The sequence below is a fragment of the Pituophis catenifer genome, unplaced genomic scaffold (genome assembly GCF_029215685.1).
Source record: "Pituophis catenifer annectens isolate HBS135680 unplaced genomic scaffold, rPitCat1.0.hap2 SCAF_16, whole genome shotgun sequence".
Classification (NCBI taxonomy): Eukaryota; Metazoa; Chordata; class Lepidosauria; order Squamata; family Colubridae; genus Pituophis; species Pituophis catenifer.
Genome location: NW_027256896.1, coordinates 4,637,268 through 4,651,886, shown reverse-complemented (window position 1 = coordinate 4,651,886; position 14,619 = coordinate 4,637,268). Strand labels below are relative to the sequence as shown.

The 14,619-nt window shown below is 46.8% G+C and overlaps 1 protein-coding gene across 1 annotated transcript in view; it reads left to right on the top strand.

Moving 5' to 3' along the window:
- Window positions 1-2,519: 2,519 nt before the first annotated feature.
- Window positions 2,520-14,619, top strand: part of SOX8 (SRY-box transcription factor 8) — a 37,317-nt gene continuing 25,217 nt past the window's right edge. Inside the window, exon 1 of the mRNA XM_070954889.1 lies at window positions 2,520-2,950. Within this exon, the coding sequence (XP_070810990.1) occupies window positions 2,520-2,950 (431 nt within the window). The remainder of the gene's footprint in view (window positions 2,951-14,619) is intronic.

Sequence of the window (14,619 nt, the reverse complement as noted above, 5' to 3'; positions counted from 1 at the left end):
AATGACTTCTTCCCTTTGGCTCGAGGGCGTTTAGTCAAGGGCTCAGTGGCTAAGACACTGAGCTTCTGGGTCGAAGCGTTCGGTGGTTCGAATCCCTAGTACAAGGTCCCCTGCGTGAGCGGGGGGGGGGGGGGGTTGGACTAGATGACCTCTGAAGTCCCTTCCAACTCTGTTACTGGTATCCTGCGAATCCAAACAAATGATTAAGTTGGTTAATGGGCGGGGAGGGGGGGTAAGTGGGTGGTGGCAGTGGTGAAAACCAATTATTTTACTACCGGTTCTGTGGGCGTGGCTTGATGGGTGCGGTGTGGCTTGGTGGGGCTGGCAGGAAGGAAGAATACTGCAAAACCCCATTCCCACCCCACCCTGGGGCCAGCCAGAAGTGGTATTTGCCGGTTCTCCAAACTGCTCAAAATTTCCGCTACCGGTTCTCCAGAACCTGTCAGGACCTGCTGGATTTCACTCCTGGGTGGTGGGAACGTAGCAGAAGAACATTGAGGTTCCGAATCCCTTGTTACGGTTGGGCCCACCCCACCCAACTCCGATCGAGTAAGGAGATCCCCTGGTTTATTCCCACCCCAGGCTAAAGTGGCGAGTTTTGTGATTCAGCGGGTTTTGTGCGAACCAAGGAAAATTGGGAGAGCGCGGTCAGCCAAGTCTACTTAAGCGGGAGTCAGGGTGTCGTGGGAATATTAGAGCCTCGGTTGAGTAAATGTAATTACCCTTCGTTGCTCAGCGCCGTAATCACATCCCCGGCCTTTACTCGGATCCAAATTGCTGTGGACCGAGCTGGTCGTCTTTCTCTAATTTGACAGTGGCAGTAAAGCAATTGCCATTTGCAGAGATGAGTTCTCTGCAATTGGCAAGGGAAGGGGAGAATCTCCGGGGAAGGGCGAGGGTCGCCGGGCCCTGAAGCGACTCAGGAGGCCTCACTGGACCCTGTGAGTGTAAGGACGATTGGGGTTTCCTTGTTGATTTCCCTGAATTAGTCAGACACACCGTTCTGTCCAGTGGTGGGTTTCAAAATTTTTTACTGCCAGTTCTGTGGGTGTGGCTTGGTGGGCGTGGCAGCGGAAGGATACTGTAAAATCTCCATTCCCTTCCCACTCCAGGGGAAGGTTACTGCAAAATCCCCATTTCCTCCCGATTAGATGGGACTCAGGAGGCAGAGAATAGATGGGGGCAGGGGCAGTCAGAATTTTTACTACCGGTTCTCCGAACTACTCAAAATTTCCACTACCGGTTCTCCAGAACTGGTCAGAACTTGCTGAAACCCACCTCTGATTCTGTCCCATTGGGGAAGCTCCAGGCCAACTCAGGCCAATCCAGGTCCAATTCTAGATGTACAAAGCAAACCTGGGAAAGAATTTGATTGGCCACCGGGTGGATCCCATGCCGCCTTAGGTAGACTTCGGGAACCCCATCCGATCTAGCAAAGCTCTTTAACAGAGGATGTATGCCCATGCTCCATGGAAGTACGGGTGTTGATCCAGCATGTCTGGACAGCACAACATTGGAAAGAGGGGGTCTAGTAAATTTACTCCCCAAATAAGTACTAAGGTACTTTATACTGTACTCCCAGATTTTATACTCACAGTTCCTCCCCCCACCCCCACCCCAATTTCCTACCCAGGCAATCTGCAAGCAAATCCTCTGCCAACTTTCCACCCTCGGATTTTATTTTATATTTTATAAAATATATTTTATACAATAGAATAGAATTTTTTATTGGCCAAGTGTGATTGGACACACAAGGAATTTGTCTTTGGTGCATATGCTCTCAGTGTACATAAAAAAAAAAGATACGTTCTGTCAAGAATCATAAGGTACAACACTTAATGATAGTCATAGGGTACAAATAAGCAATCAGGAAACAATATCAATATAAATCGTAAGGATCCAAGCAACAAAATTACAGTCATACAGTCATAAGTGGAAGGAGATGGGTGGTGGGAACGATGAGAAGATTATATATTTTATATATATATTTATTTTTTATTGTTATTTTATTTTAAAATTCTATTGTATCTTATTTCATTTTTTTGTTTTCTATTTTGTTTTTATTTTATTTTTTTATTCGAATTTTATTTTTTTATTCGAATTTTATTTTATTATTTTATTTATTTTAAATTCCCGGGTCGCTTTAAGAAGCGGGGTGGGGAGGAGAGAGAGAGGGGAGGAAGAGCCGAAGCCCCGCCTTTTATGTAGAGTAGCCCGTTCTCAGCTGGCCAATAGAAAAGAGGGAAGAGGCGGAGTTGGCTCGCCCCGCCGGGGAAGCAAAAAAAGTCGCTGGCCGCGGCGAGTCGAAGCGTTTGGATCGAGCGGCGCGTTGGGGCAAGTTGCGCGCTCCGGCGACGGCGCGTTGGGTTCGCCTGGACGCTCGGCAGAAGAGGCGGCGCTGGGCGCTCGGGAGCCGGGCAGCGGGAGAAGGCGCCCACCCGGTGGCTGAGCCCGGATCTCCGACTGCGCTGGTGCTGCTGCCCGGCGGCGTCCCCCCGCTCGCCCTGCCCGCGCCGCCAATGCTCAACATGAGCGAGGAGCAGACCAAAGCCCTGGAGGCGCCGGGCAGCCCAGCCGGCACCGCCAGCTCCCTCTCGCACGTGGATTCGGATTCCGACTCGCCTTCCTCCCCAGCCGGCTCAGAAGGTCCGTCGCCGACTTCTTCGGCGGCTGCGGCAGCGCCGCGATCTTCCAAGGGCGAACCCGGCGACGTGGACGAGCGCTTCCCCGCCTGCATCCGGGACGCCGTCTCGCAGGTGCTGAAGGGCTACGATTGGAGCCTGGTGCCCATGCCGGTGCGGGGCAACGGGGCGCTGAAAGCCAAGCCCCACGTCAAGCGGCCCATGAACGCCTTCATGGTTTGGGCGCAAGCGGCGCGCAGGAAGCTGGCCGACCAGTACCCGCATCTGCACAACGCCGAGCTCAGCAAGACGCTGGGCAAACTCTGGCGGTGAGTGGCCGGGCGCGGATCCTACCTACCCCACCCCCGGGAAGGGGCGGCTGACCGGGCAGCCCTTGGATAGGATCGGGAGGGCGAGCGGCTGCGGGCCCCGGGAAGGGCGGATCGGCTCGGTTGGTGGATCTCCGCTGCTTTCCCAGGGATCAGGGCTGTCTTTTTATAATTGATTGATTGATTGATTTTTTTATAAACCTATCACATCAATGCGTGAACAGTGTGGCATCTGAGTGTCATACATTCCAATACAAATAAAACTAGTAAAATTAGTCATAGTTATTACATCGGGACTATCTTAAGGCATGGGCCTTGATGGGGGCCCCCCACGAGCATAGGGGCCCCAGACTCACCTGTGCAGGTTAACCCTTCCATGCACTTTGTGTCGTATAAATACAGCAACTGTATTATGGCTTAACTGAGTCTGATTGCGTTTTTCAAGCCTCGTGCATGTATTGTTCCGATGTTGATCGTGTTCATTAGTTTGTTCCTGCTGCACGGCATGTTTTTGAAATGTTGCAACACCGATTTTGTTGGAAGTGCCGATCAAATAAATATATGACCGTTTACATTTTTATTCCGGTGAGGAGTTGTCCTAGGGGCCCCAGGACACTGCTTTGCACCGAGGGCCCATAATGCTATTAAGACGTTAACCCTGTCCAGGGTTGCTATTTAATGCCTGATACAGACGACGATTTCTCCCACTTGGAGACTCGACTTGCCGGTTGCGTGTTTAGGTTGCGGGAGCCCCGAGAGGGATTGCAGTCGGTCCGGTTGGGCGCTTTGTGCTTTCGCTGCTGTTCCGGGACTTTCTCCAGCCGAAACTTGCAAGCGTTAAAGAATCGGAGCTTAATCCACCGAGGATGCCTTGGACCAAATTCTTTGGTCGTTGGCTTGCAAACAAGCCGTGTGTATGTATGGTCGGCTGTGGACGATGGGAGCTCCTTCCCCATCTGTTGGGAAGCCCATGCGTCGGGAGGAGTGGCCCGAGGGGGATTTCAAACCTTGGGTTCAAGAAGAGGAAGAAGTGGCGTTTGGGTCGAGTTGTCGAGATGAGCAGCCTGGGGGAGGTGATCGGATTTTATTTTTATTTTATTTTTTTGTCTGAATAAAATTGAAAACCGATTCGGCTTTAATTGGTTGTCTATCTGCGGCCAATTCCTGGCCCGTTGGGTGTCGGTTTGAGGAAGGCGGGGAGCTGCGTGTTTGGAAAGCTGAAAAATTAGGATTAGCTCCCTTGGATTTCAGTGGACACCATGTTGGAGGTCAGACAGGGACGAGGGTTATGTAGTCCAGGCATAAGTGTGTATGCAGAATCTGGCTCTTACGGTGGGCTTTCCAAATATTGGCTTACAACATCCAAGCCTGGACATGTTCTGACTTTTCAGGGCTACTGTGTGTGTGTGTGTGGGGGGGCTGCTAAAGTCTCTGAGCCCCCCCCCTTTCTCTTTGGGGGTTAAATCCTGAATTTAAGGAACACATGGAGAGAATCAGAAGTGCAGCCAGGGTAATGAAGGACAGCTGGAAGGAAATGAAGGGTCAAATCAGGGACATTCCTTGAAGTTCAAAGGGATTTACTTTAAGGCCCCTCCCCCCATATTCCCCTGATCTGAGCCTTTGAGGCTGCTGGGGTGTACCTGTTAGAAAGGTGGCTGTTTCAAGCCTTGGTGTCCCCCCTTGGTGTCTAAAATGCTTGAATGGCGTCTGATTTTCTAAAGCTGGAAACACGGTGCATTGTAAAACGAGACGGGAAGGGTTCTTTCTTTTCCTTTTTCTTTCTTTTTAGCCTTATTAAAGCATCACCCTAGTGCCAAATTCCTAGAATATTTCAGTATCCCGCCTTTTTACAGTAACAGAGTTGGAAGGGACCCTGGAGGTCATCTAGTCCAACCCCCTGCTCATGCAAGGAAACCTGTACTAGGGATTCGAACCGCCCGAACTGCCGACTTTTCTGATCGACAAGCTCAGTGTCTTAGCCACTGTTCTGGCTGGGGAGATACGAATAGATGTCCACTAAGTTAGAGTCAGTTTGGTACTGTATACAGCAGAGGTCTTCAAACTTGGCAGCTTTAAGACTTGTGGACTTCAAGTCCCAGAATTCTCCAGCCAGTATAACTGGCTGGAGAATTCTGGGAGTTAAAGTCCACAAGTCTTAAAGCTGCCAAGTTTGAAGACCTCTGGTATACAGAGACCCTTGTTCCCGGTCTCTTCCCAGCTTGTTGCCAATCAAGTGACAGTGTGAATAAACATCGGTTTTATTTTATGGGGAAAGAAGAGCCTGAACTCCTCAAAAGTGACCTACGTGTCACAAGGCGTAAAATGTCGTATGAAAGAGATGTGACAACCTACGCTCTTAGTCACAGGAATTAAAGCACCACACACGAATCGGTTTGCGGCGCCTTAGAGACGAACGATTTTATGATCCTTTTGAGTTCTTCTGGCTCATCCTTCTTCTCCATCGCTTTTTAAAACAACTCTTTTCTTGCTGCCTCTGGCGGGGTGTGTGTGTGTGTGACCCAGTGGCCGGTTGTCAGTTTTACTTAGAGAAAAAGGATACTTTAATGTCCAACGTATTTATTGTGGCAAAAGTTTGCATGGACTAGAACTCGATGCCCCCAGAAACTGACGCCTGGCTGCAATTCCCCCCCCCCCAGGTGCCACAAGACTTCCTTTGTTTTGCTGGAGCTAGCTGAGAGCAGCTGCCCCTCTGGAATTTTCTATTAGCTTGGCTTCTAAGGTTTGCTGCGAACCTTCCTTGCTCTTGAGTTACAGGGAAGCCCGGTTGAGATTTTAAGTAGCACATTGGAACAGATCTCTGTAGGCAGAAAAAGGCCTATGTTTACCATTGCCTGGTTTGTACTTTGCAGGGAAAGGAATACCGGCTGACCTATGAAAACCGGTTTTCAGCCGGTATTCTTTGCCTGCAAAGTACAAACCAAAATGTGTGTGTGTGTGTGTGTGTGTGTGTGTATTTCTATTGATATAAGTTTTTAGAAACTCATCCTTTTCCTAAACCTGGCAACTCAGTCAGAAATTACCCTATTTTCCAGAGTATAAGACGCACCTTTTTCCCCCCTAAAAGGAGGTGGAAATGTTGGTGCATCTTATACACCGAACACAGCTAGTTTTGGCCTCCCAAAGCCCTGCTTCGGGACAAGGAACAAATGTGCTTTCATAATAATTCAATGCAAGAATCCTATTTTTGCAAAAAAACAGGCCCGTTTTCCACCCAATTTTTGCAAAAACAGCATTTTTTGCCCTCCCCCAGCCCCCAGGAGCACTCAGCAAGCCTCCCAAACCCACTGCACACCCCCGTTTTTTGCCAGTTTTTGCAAAAAACGGTGCATGCAGAGGGTTTGGGAGGCCTGCAGAGTGCTCCTGGGGGCTGGGGAGGGCAAAAACTTTTTTTCCCTTACTTACCTCTTCGAAATCTTGGTGTGTCTTATACACCGGTGCGTCTTATAGTCCGAAAGATACGGTAGATTTGAGTTTCCAGGTTTAGACAAGTGATAATGAGCTAAAACTATCCCTAATAAACGAATGGGATAGTTAGAACTGTCGTTTTGTTGTGTTTTGTTTTCATTTAATTTTTTATTTTATTTTTGCTACATATAGAAAGAGTAACGGTTTCAATGTCTATATAAGCAGTGTGTTGTCTGGTTACAGTTAATTTGAGCAATCTTCATAATATTCATTAGTAGTAATCATATAATAACAGTGTTTCCTCTTCATCATATTGATACTTATTAATAATTAATACTAATTAATATTTATAATAACCATATCATACTAACTAAGGCCTCATGTTAAAGTTAGCCCTTCTCCTTTAAACGTTCTAACTTCTGTTTCTATTAGTTAAAAATTGATAAGACAAATCCCATATTTCAAAATATTCCGTATCTTCCTTCTCTTTAATTTCAAGTGTTCATCTATCCGTTTCTGCAGTTTTTAGTATTTTATTTTATTTTTAATTTTTGGTGCAGAACTGTCATTTTGGTGCAGTTCAGTATGCTTCAGTTCAATGACAACGCTGTTCTTTTTAGTTCTTGGGCCACTGTCACTCAAACACCCTTAAAATTAAAAAGTCAGAGGCCTTCGTTATCTTCACTTTTTGAAACAACTTTTTCAAACCCGGAAAGAAACGATTTTGTTTTTACACACTAAATGGCTTCCCTTGGATAGGAATAATGGCTGTTGTTGTTTTTTTCCTGTCCCCCAGTAGAGGTATTTTACTGTTTTAGTGTTCTTTGAAAATGGATTATTTCCAAGCCACCTAGGAAACCTCTTAGCACAGAGCAGATTCAAAATTAATAAATATATAGGGGGTATGCCACCTGTTTTTCCCTAGGCCCAAGGTTTGTGGTCAATAATTTTTAATTGCTTTAATTTATTTTTTACTGGCTTTTGCTACCGTTGGGGTGTGTGTGTGTGTGTGTGTGTGTGTAATTTATTTATATGTGTTTTGTTTTTAGTTTTGTTTTTAGTTTTTAACTTTGCGGACCGCCCAGAGCCGCATATATAAGATGGACGGCTACATAAACGAAGCGAACAAACTGGAAGATTAAAAGAATGTTATTATTTGGCATCAGGATAGGACAGATCATGGGATTACTGTATCTCTGTCCACTCTCCTCATTTCCTTTGGTCTCGAACAAGCATGTTGCAGGACTCCAGCTCTGGTGGGGTTTTTTTCATGCTCTGTTTATGGAGCATGATGTGCCATGGCATCCATATGGCTTGCTTGCACGCTGCAGTTCAAGCCTGCCACGGCTTGGCGTCTTGTCTGAACCCAGCCAATATTTCCATAAAGCAGTGTTTCTCAACCTTGGAAGCTTGAAGATGGGTGGACTTTAACTCCCGGAATCCCCCAGCCAGCGCTGCTGGCTGGGGGATTCCGGGAGTTGAAGTCCACCCATCTTCAAGCTACCAAGGTTGAGAAACACTGCCATAAAGCATCCCCCGTCCCCTGTTATTATGCATGCATTATATCTCGCCTGACTCGGAGCAAAGCAGGAGGCCACCCAGCGAGTTCACTATTCGGAGGATATTTTATTCAGGCATTCCTTGCCTCGCAGCTCCCTCCTAGAGATGGTTTGATTCATGATCCTCTTTTTTCTGGAAGGCACAGAATTTGCAGAATTTTTTTGCTCCCTCTGGAGGAAATTCCAGGCTCCCCCCCCCAATTAATTCTCTGCATGGAAGTACAGGTCATGCTTGACTTAAGACCACAACCGAGCCCCAAATCTCTGTCGCTAAGCGAGACGTTTGTCAAGCGAGTTTTGCCCCATGTTACGACCTTCCTTGGCGTCATTGTTAAGTGAGTCATTGCAGTTGTTATGTTAGGAACATGGGTTCTTCGGTCAATCTGGCTGCCGCATTAACTTTGTCAGAAGGTCACAAAAGGGAGTCAATCACCTTGACCCTTGAGACACTGCGACCGTCCTAAAGATGAGTCGGTGGCCAAGTGTCCGGATTTTGATCACGTGACCATGGGGACAGTGGTGGGAGTCAAGTAATTTAAAACCGGTTCTCTGCCCTAATGATTTCTTCCAACAACCAGTTTACCAAACTGCTCAGAAAGTTTACAACCGGTTCTCCCGAAGTGGTGCGAACCGGCTGAATCCCATCACTGCATGGGGACCATCCTGCACTGGTTCTAAGTGCGCAATAAAGTCACTTTTTTTCAGTGCAGTTGTAACTTTGAACAGCCGCTGTAAATCGGGGACCATCTGTACAGGCGTGTATTTGCCTCGAGCAGGATAGAGAAGATTAGAATCAGAATAGAGCTGGAAGGGGCCTTGGAGGTCTTCTAGTCCAGCCCCCTGCTCTAGCAGGAGACATTTCAACATTTCAGACAAGTGACTGTCCAGTCTCTTCTTAAAAACATCCCATAATGGAAAAGAAAAGGAAGGGAAGGGAAGGGAAGGGAAGGGAAGGGAAGGGAAGGGAAGGGAAGGGAAGGGAGGGAGGAAGGAAGGAAGGAAGGAAGGAAGGAAGGAAGGAAGGAAGGAAGGAAGGAAGGAAGGATATCAGAGTTGGAAGGGACCCTGGAGGTCTTCTAGTCCAGCCCCCTGCTCAAGCAGGAGACCCTATACAATTTCAAACAAGTGGCTGTCCAGTCTCATCTTAAAAACATCCAGTGATGGAGCAACCACAATGTCTGAAGGCAAGTTGTTTCACTGATTAATTCTCCTCACTGTTAGGAAATCTCTCCTCAATTCAAGGCTGTTTCTCTCCTTGATCAGTTTCCATCCGTTGCTTCTTGTCCTGCCCTCTGGTGCTTTGGAAAATAAGTTGACCACCTCCTCTTTGTGGAAACCTCTCAAATACTGGAAGACAGCTATTGTATCCCTCCCTGGTCTTTCTTTTCTCTAGACTAGCCAAACAACAAATCCTGCAATCGTTCTTAGTTGCTCTTCTTTGCACTTTTCCCCAAGTCTCAACTTTCTTTTTTGTAATGTGGTGGATGCAAACTGGATGCAGTATTCCAGGTGTGGCCTTACCAAGGCTTTATAAAGTGGTACTAATAGAGTGGCTGTTGCTTCTTTTACCACCAGTTCACGAAGCCCCTTGCCCTGCACGTGTGAATTCAGGCAGGTCATCCCGGTTTGCAGTTTTCTCTTCCAACCCTGGCTTGTGATTTCCAGTGAAGCTGGGTTGCTGCACGATCAGCAATGACCTTATCCATATACACTATACGCCATCGCTTGTTGAACGAGTCACACCGGTTTTTACAATCTGCGGTCGAGAACATATGAGAAGCAGGGGTGAAATGCTCCCGGTTCGGATTGGATTGCCCAATCTGGTAGTGATGGAGGCGGGTGGTTTGGAGAACCAGTAGCAAAAATCCCTGCCCCCCCCATGTCCAGCTGAGCTGCGCGATCATCAGAGGCTTTTTTTTTTTTTTACTTTTAAAAGAATTTTTTCTACAACCTCTTTGGCCGAAAAGTATTTTTTACAGAGGCTTTTAAAAGCATTTTTTCTACAACCTCTTCAGCCGTAAAAAAAAAAAAAAAAAAATGCTTTTAAAAGGCTCTGACGATCCCAGCTGAGTTGCCTGATCATCAGAGGCTCTTAAAAGCTTTTTTCTACAGCCTCTTCGGCCGAAGAGGTTGTTGAAAAATGTTTTTAAAAGTTAAAAAAAAAAAAAAAAGTTGGCCACGCCCACCCAGTCACATTACCCCCACAAAGCCATGCCCACAGAACCGGTAGTAACAAATTTTACATTTCACCACTGACGTGAACCAAAACCCCAAATCGTCTGATGGCTTAAGTGTCATTGCTGAGGTTAGTCGGTGAGAAATTCAAAGTGAAAAATATCACGTGGGACCCCAACTTACAAATACATCTCAACATCCCGTTGCATGATAAACCTACATCTTCCTAGTTAGTAGTTACAAATCAAGAAATGCTTTTGGTAGAACCGTTTGCCCTGGCAAAGCCCCAGTTGTTGTGTGAGATTGGAAGTCTTTGTGCTTTGGGACTGCATCTCCTTTGGGGGCATAATTTGGCTGTTGCCAAAAGGGCATGTTCTTTCCAAAGATTAAAGGGGATTTTTTTCTGGATGCAAAGCTTTGTACTTTGCTGATGCAATATGCTAGGAGGCAATTCTAAGGCTCAAAGTGACCTTTTCGTTGAGCCAAGAAATAAGCTTGTCCAGCTTAGAAATGGGGGCCCTGGGACATTTTCACATTCAGAAGATAGAGAAGTATCAGTCTTACTGCAATTTTTTTTTGTGTTAAATTTATATTTACCGACAAAGAAATAAAGGGAGACTAGTATAGATCTAATGGTGGCTCAGTGGCTAAGATGCTGAGCTTGTCAATTGAAAGGTGGGCAGTTCAGCGGTTCGAATCCCGAGTCCCGCGTAACGGGGTGAGTTCCCATTCCTTCTCCCAGCTTCTGCCAACCTAGCAGTTCGAAAGCAGGTAAAAAAGTAGAAAAATAGGGACCACCTTTGGTGGGAAGGGAACAGCGTTCCGTGCGCCTTTGACGTTTAGTCATGCCGGCCACATGACCACGGAGACGTTTTCGGACAGCGCTGGCTCCTCGGCCTTGAAATGGAGATGAGCACCGCCTCCTAGAGTCGGGAACGACTAGCACATATGTGCGAGGGGAACTTTTACTTTTTTAGTATAGATCTATTTCAAGCTATTAGCTCTCATCAGCTAGCTATACCCTTCTGGGATTCAAACCCAGGGCATATTAGGTACTGGTAGATGTGTTAACCTCTAAGCCACAGATTCTCCTCGCTTTGTCGGCTGTACCAGGGGAGAGATTTTTTATTAGGCAGCCTGGTCTACACAAATATGGGACGGAGCATCCAAAAATGGAAGCAGTATGCTCCGTCTCATATTTCAGTAGACCAGGTTGCCCTGATAAAAAAAAACACTTAGTCTTACTGCAACTCACTTTGGAGCAGAGGGACATCAGGTGTGAAATGGGTTTGAATCCTTGCCTGGCTCTCAAGCGTTCTCACGATTTACTCAGCCATTACACACTGCAGAGAGAGAAAGAAGTAAAACAAGAGAAACTCTATTCAGTCCCGAACTCTTGTGTGGCAAGTTGGGGAAGGGGATGCGAGATAGGACAGTTATCAAAGTAGATGCAAATATTTCGTTGAAGCATTTGCAAAATACATGCAGATGAATCTCTTCCAGGTTCCCCGGTGTGCCGTAAGAAGTCACGTACATACGACTTTAAAAAAAGCTTTCCAAATCATGAGATATGAGATGTCAGCTCTAGTGATAAGAAGGACCTGCGGTGACACGATAGCAATGTTCTAATATTTGAGGGGCTGCCGCAAAAATGAAAGGGGGCAAACTAAGAGCCTTGGTAGTACAGTGGTCTAAGGCACCCTGTTATTAAGCTGGTTATTAAGACCAGCTGCCTGCAATTACTGCAGGTTCGAATCTCACCAGGCTCAAGGTTGACTCAGCCTTCCATCCTTTCTAAGGTAGGTAAATTGAGGACCCAGTTGTGGGGGCAATAAGCTGACTTTGTATAAATATACAAAAGGATGAAGGCTATTGCTGAGCACATTGTAAGCCGCCCTGAGTCTCCGGAGAAGGGCGGCATATAAGTCAAATTAAAAAAAAAAAAACTATTCTCCAAAGGCACCAAAAAGAAAGATGAGAAACAATGGATGGAAACTAACCAAGGAGAGAAGCAACCTGGAATTAAGGAGAAACTTCCTAACGGTGAGGATAATCAACCGGTGGAACAGCTTGCCACCAGAAGTTGTGGATGCCCCATCACAAGAAGGGACTGGACAGCCATTTCTCTGAAATGGTATAGACTCTTCTTGCTCGAGCAGGAGGTTGGACTAGATGACCTCTGAGGTTACCTTCCAAATCTATTATTCTATGTTCTGTGAGATGCCATTGTTTCTCTCTTCTGGGCTGGTCAGACTCCCACATCTTAACCAAGATTCAGAAAAACTGGGAGAGGGGCTAAGAAAAGCAGAGAAAAGACATCAGGAGGACCAGAGATGTCTTCAGTCGAAGGGAGGTTGAAGGCAGTGGGTAGATGTAGCCTTGGGCAAGCTGGCTAGCCTTTTTCTGAATCTGAAATGCTAGATAAGATTCTGCTTTTCATCATTCCCAAATTTGGAACGCAGAAGAATGACCTTGAGCTACCAGAAAGCAGATACTGAGGAAAAAAAATACTAATGGCAAAAAGAATTCTGTGTGATTCAGAAGGTTAAAAGGTAAAGGAAAAGGTTTCCCTCGCACATATGTGCTAGTCATTCCTGACTCTAGGAGGTGGTGCTCATCTCCATTTCAAAGCTGAAGAGCCAGCGCTGTCTGAAGACGTCTCCATGGTCATGTGGACAGCATGACTCAACGCCAAAGGCACACAGAACGTTGTTCCCTTCCCACCAAAGGTGGTCCCTATTTTTCTACTAGCATTTTTTACGTGCTTTCAAACTGCTAGGTTGGCAGAAGGAACGGGAGCTCACCCCATCACGCGGCACTTGGGATTCGAACCGCTGAACTGCCGACCTTTCGATCGACAAGCTCAGTGTCTTAGCCACTAAGGTTAGCGGGCTTCTTTTTGCTGGATGTATTGAAAAAACAACTAGACAGCTGTCGAATGGGGATGTTTTAATTTGGGGTCTTAAAAGTGGTCTTAAGACCCCAGGGACCCTTTTCAATGGCTAAGCTTTCCCCTGAGGGAAGATTCTTCTACATAGGTAGTCCTCGACTTACAACGGTCCATTTAGTGATCGTTGCAAGTTGCAACAGCACTGAGAAAAATGACTTATAAGTTTTTGACACTTAGAACATTGCAGCATCCCCACAGTCACATGATCAAAATTCAGACGCTTGGCAACTGACTCATATTTATGACGGTTGCAGTGGTCCTGGGGACACATGTTTCCCTTTTGCGACCTTCTGACAAAGTCACTGGAGGTAAGCCAGATTTACTTAACAACCCTGTTATTAGCCGTGATTCACTTAACAGCGGTGGCAAGAAAGGTCAAAAGATGGGGCAAAACTCACTGAACAAACATTTCGGTTAGCAACATCAATTTTGGCACTCCCTTGTGGGTCGTAAGTCGAGGTCTACTCTGTATAGTTTCTCAGAATAGGCCTTATTGACCTCAGTTGGGCTTACTGCCAGCTGGGAAGATGGGAGCTTCAGTTTTTGGGAAATGAAAACGAATTTGCGGCTGGCAATCGGCAACAAAATAAGAAGGACACAAGTTGCAACTAGTTTTCCTGATAGAAGCTACTTTTGCAATTTCTGGATGAATCCTTGAAGCTGCCGGAACGCATCCGGAGGAGTTTTGTGCCACTGTATTTTAAGGCAGGCTATGAATGCCAAACTCTCTTTGAAATAAAACGTAATTTAGCCCTTGCAAAATAAATGTGTGTGTAGAGTAGACCAGGGCAAGGGGTGAAATTCAGCAGGTTCTGACAGGTTCTGGAGATCCAGTAGCGGAAATTTTGAGCAGTTCAGAGAACTGGCAAATACCACCTCTGGCTGGCCCCAGAGTGGGGTGGGAATGGAGATTTTGCAATATCCTTCCCCCAGGAGTGGGGAGGGAATGGGGATTTTGCAGTATCCTTCCGCCAGGAGTGGGGAGGGAATGGGGATTTTGCAGTATCCTTCCCCTAGAGTGGGGTGAGAATGGAGATTTTGCAGTATCCTTCCCTCAGGAGTGGGGTGGGCATGGGGATTTTACAGTATCCTTCGCCCAGGAGTGAAGTGGGCATAGGGATTTTGCAGTATCTTTCTCCTGGAGTGGGGAGGGAATGGAGATTTTGCAGTATCCTTCCCCCAGGAGTGGGGAGGGAATGGGGATTTTGCAGTATCCTTCCGCCAGGAGTGGGGAGGGAATGGGGATTTTGCAGTATCCTTCCCCTAGAGTGGGGTGAGAATGGAGATTTTGCAGTATCCTTCCCTCAGGAGTGGGGTGGGCATGGGGATTTTACAGTATCCTTCGCCCAGGAGCGAAGTGGGCATGGGGATTTTGCAGTATCCTTCCCCTGGAGTGGGGAGGGAATGGAGATTTTGCAGTATCCTTCCCCCAGGAGTGGGGAGGGAATGGGGATTTTGCAGTATCCTTCCGCCAGGAGTGGGGAGGGAATGGGGATTTTGCAGTATCCTTCCCCTAGAGTGGGGTGAGAATGGAGATTTGGCAGTATCCTTCCCTCAGG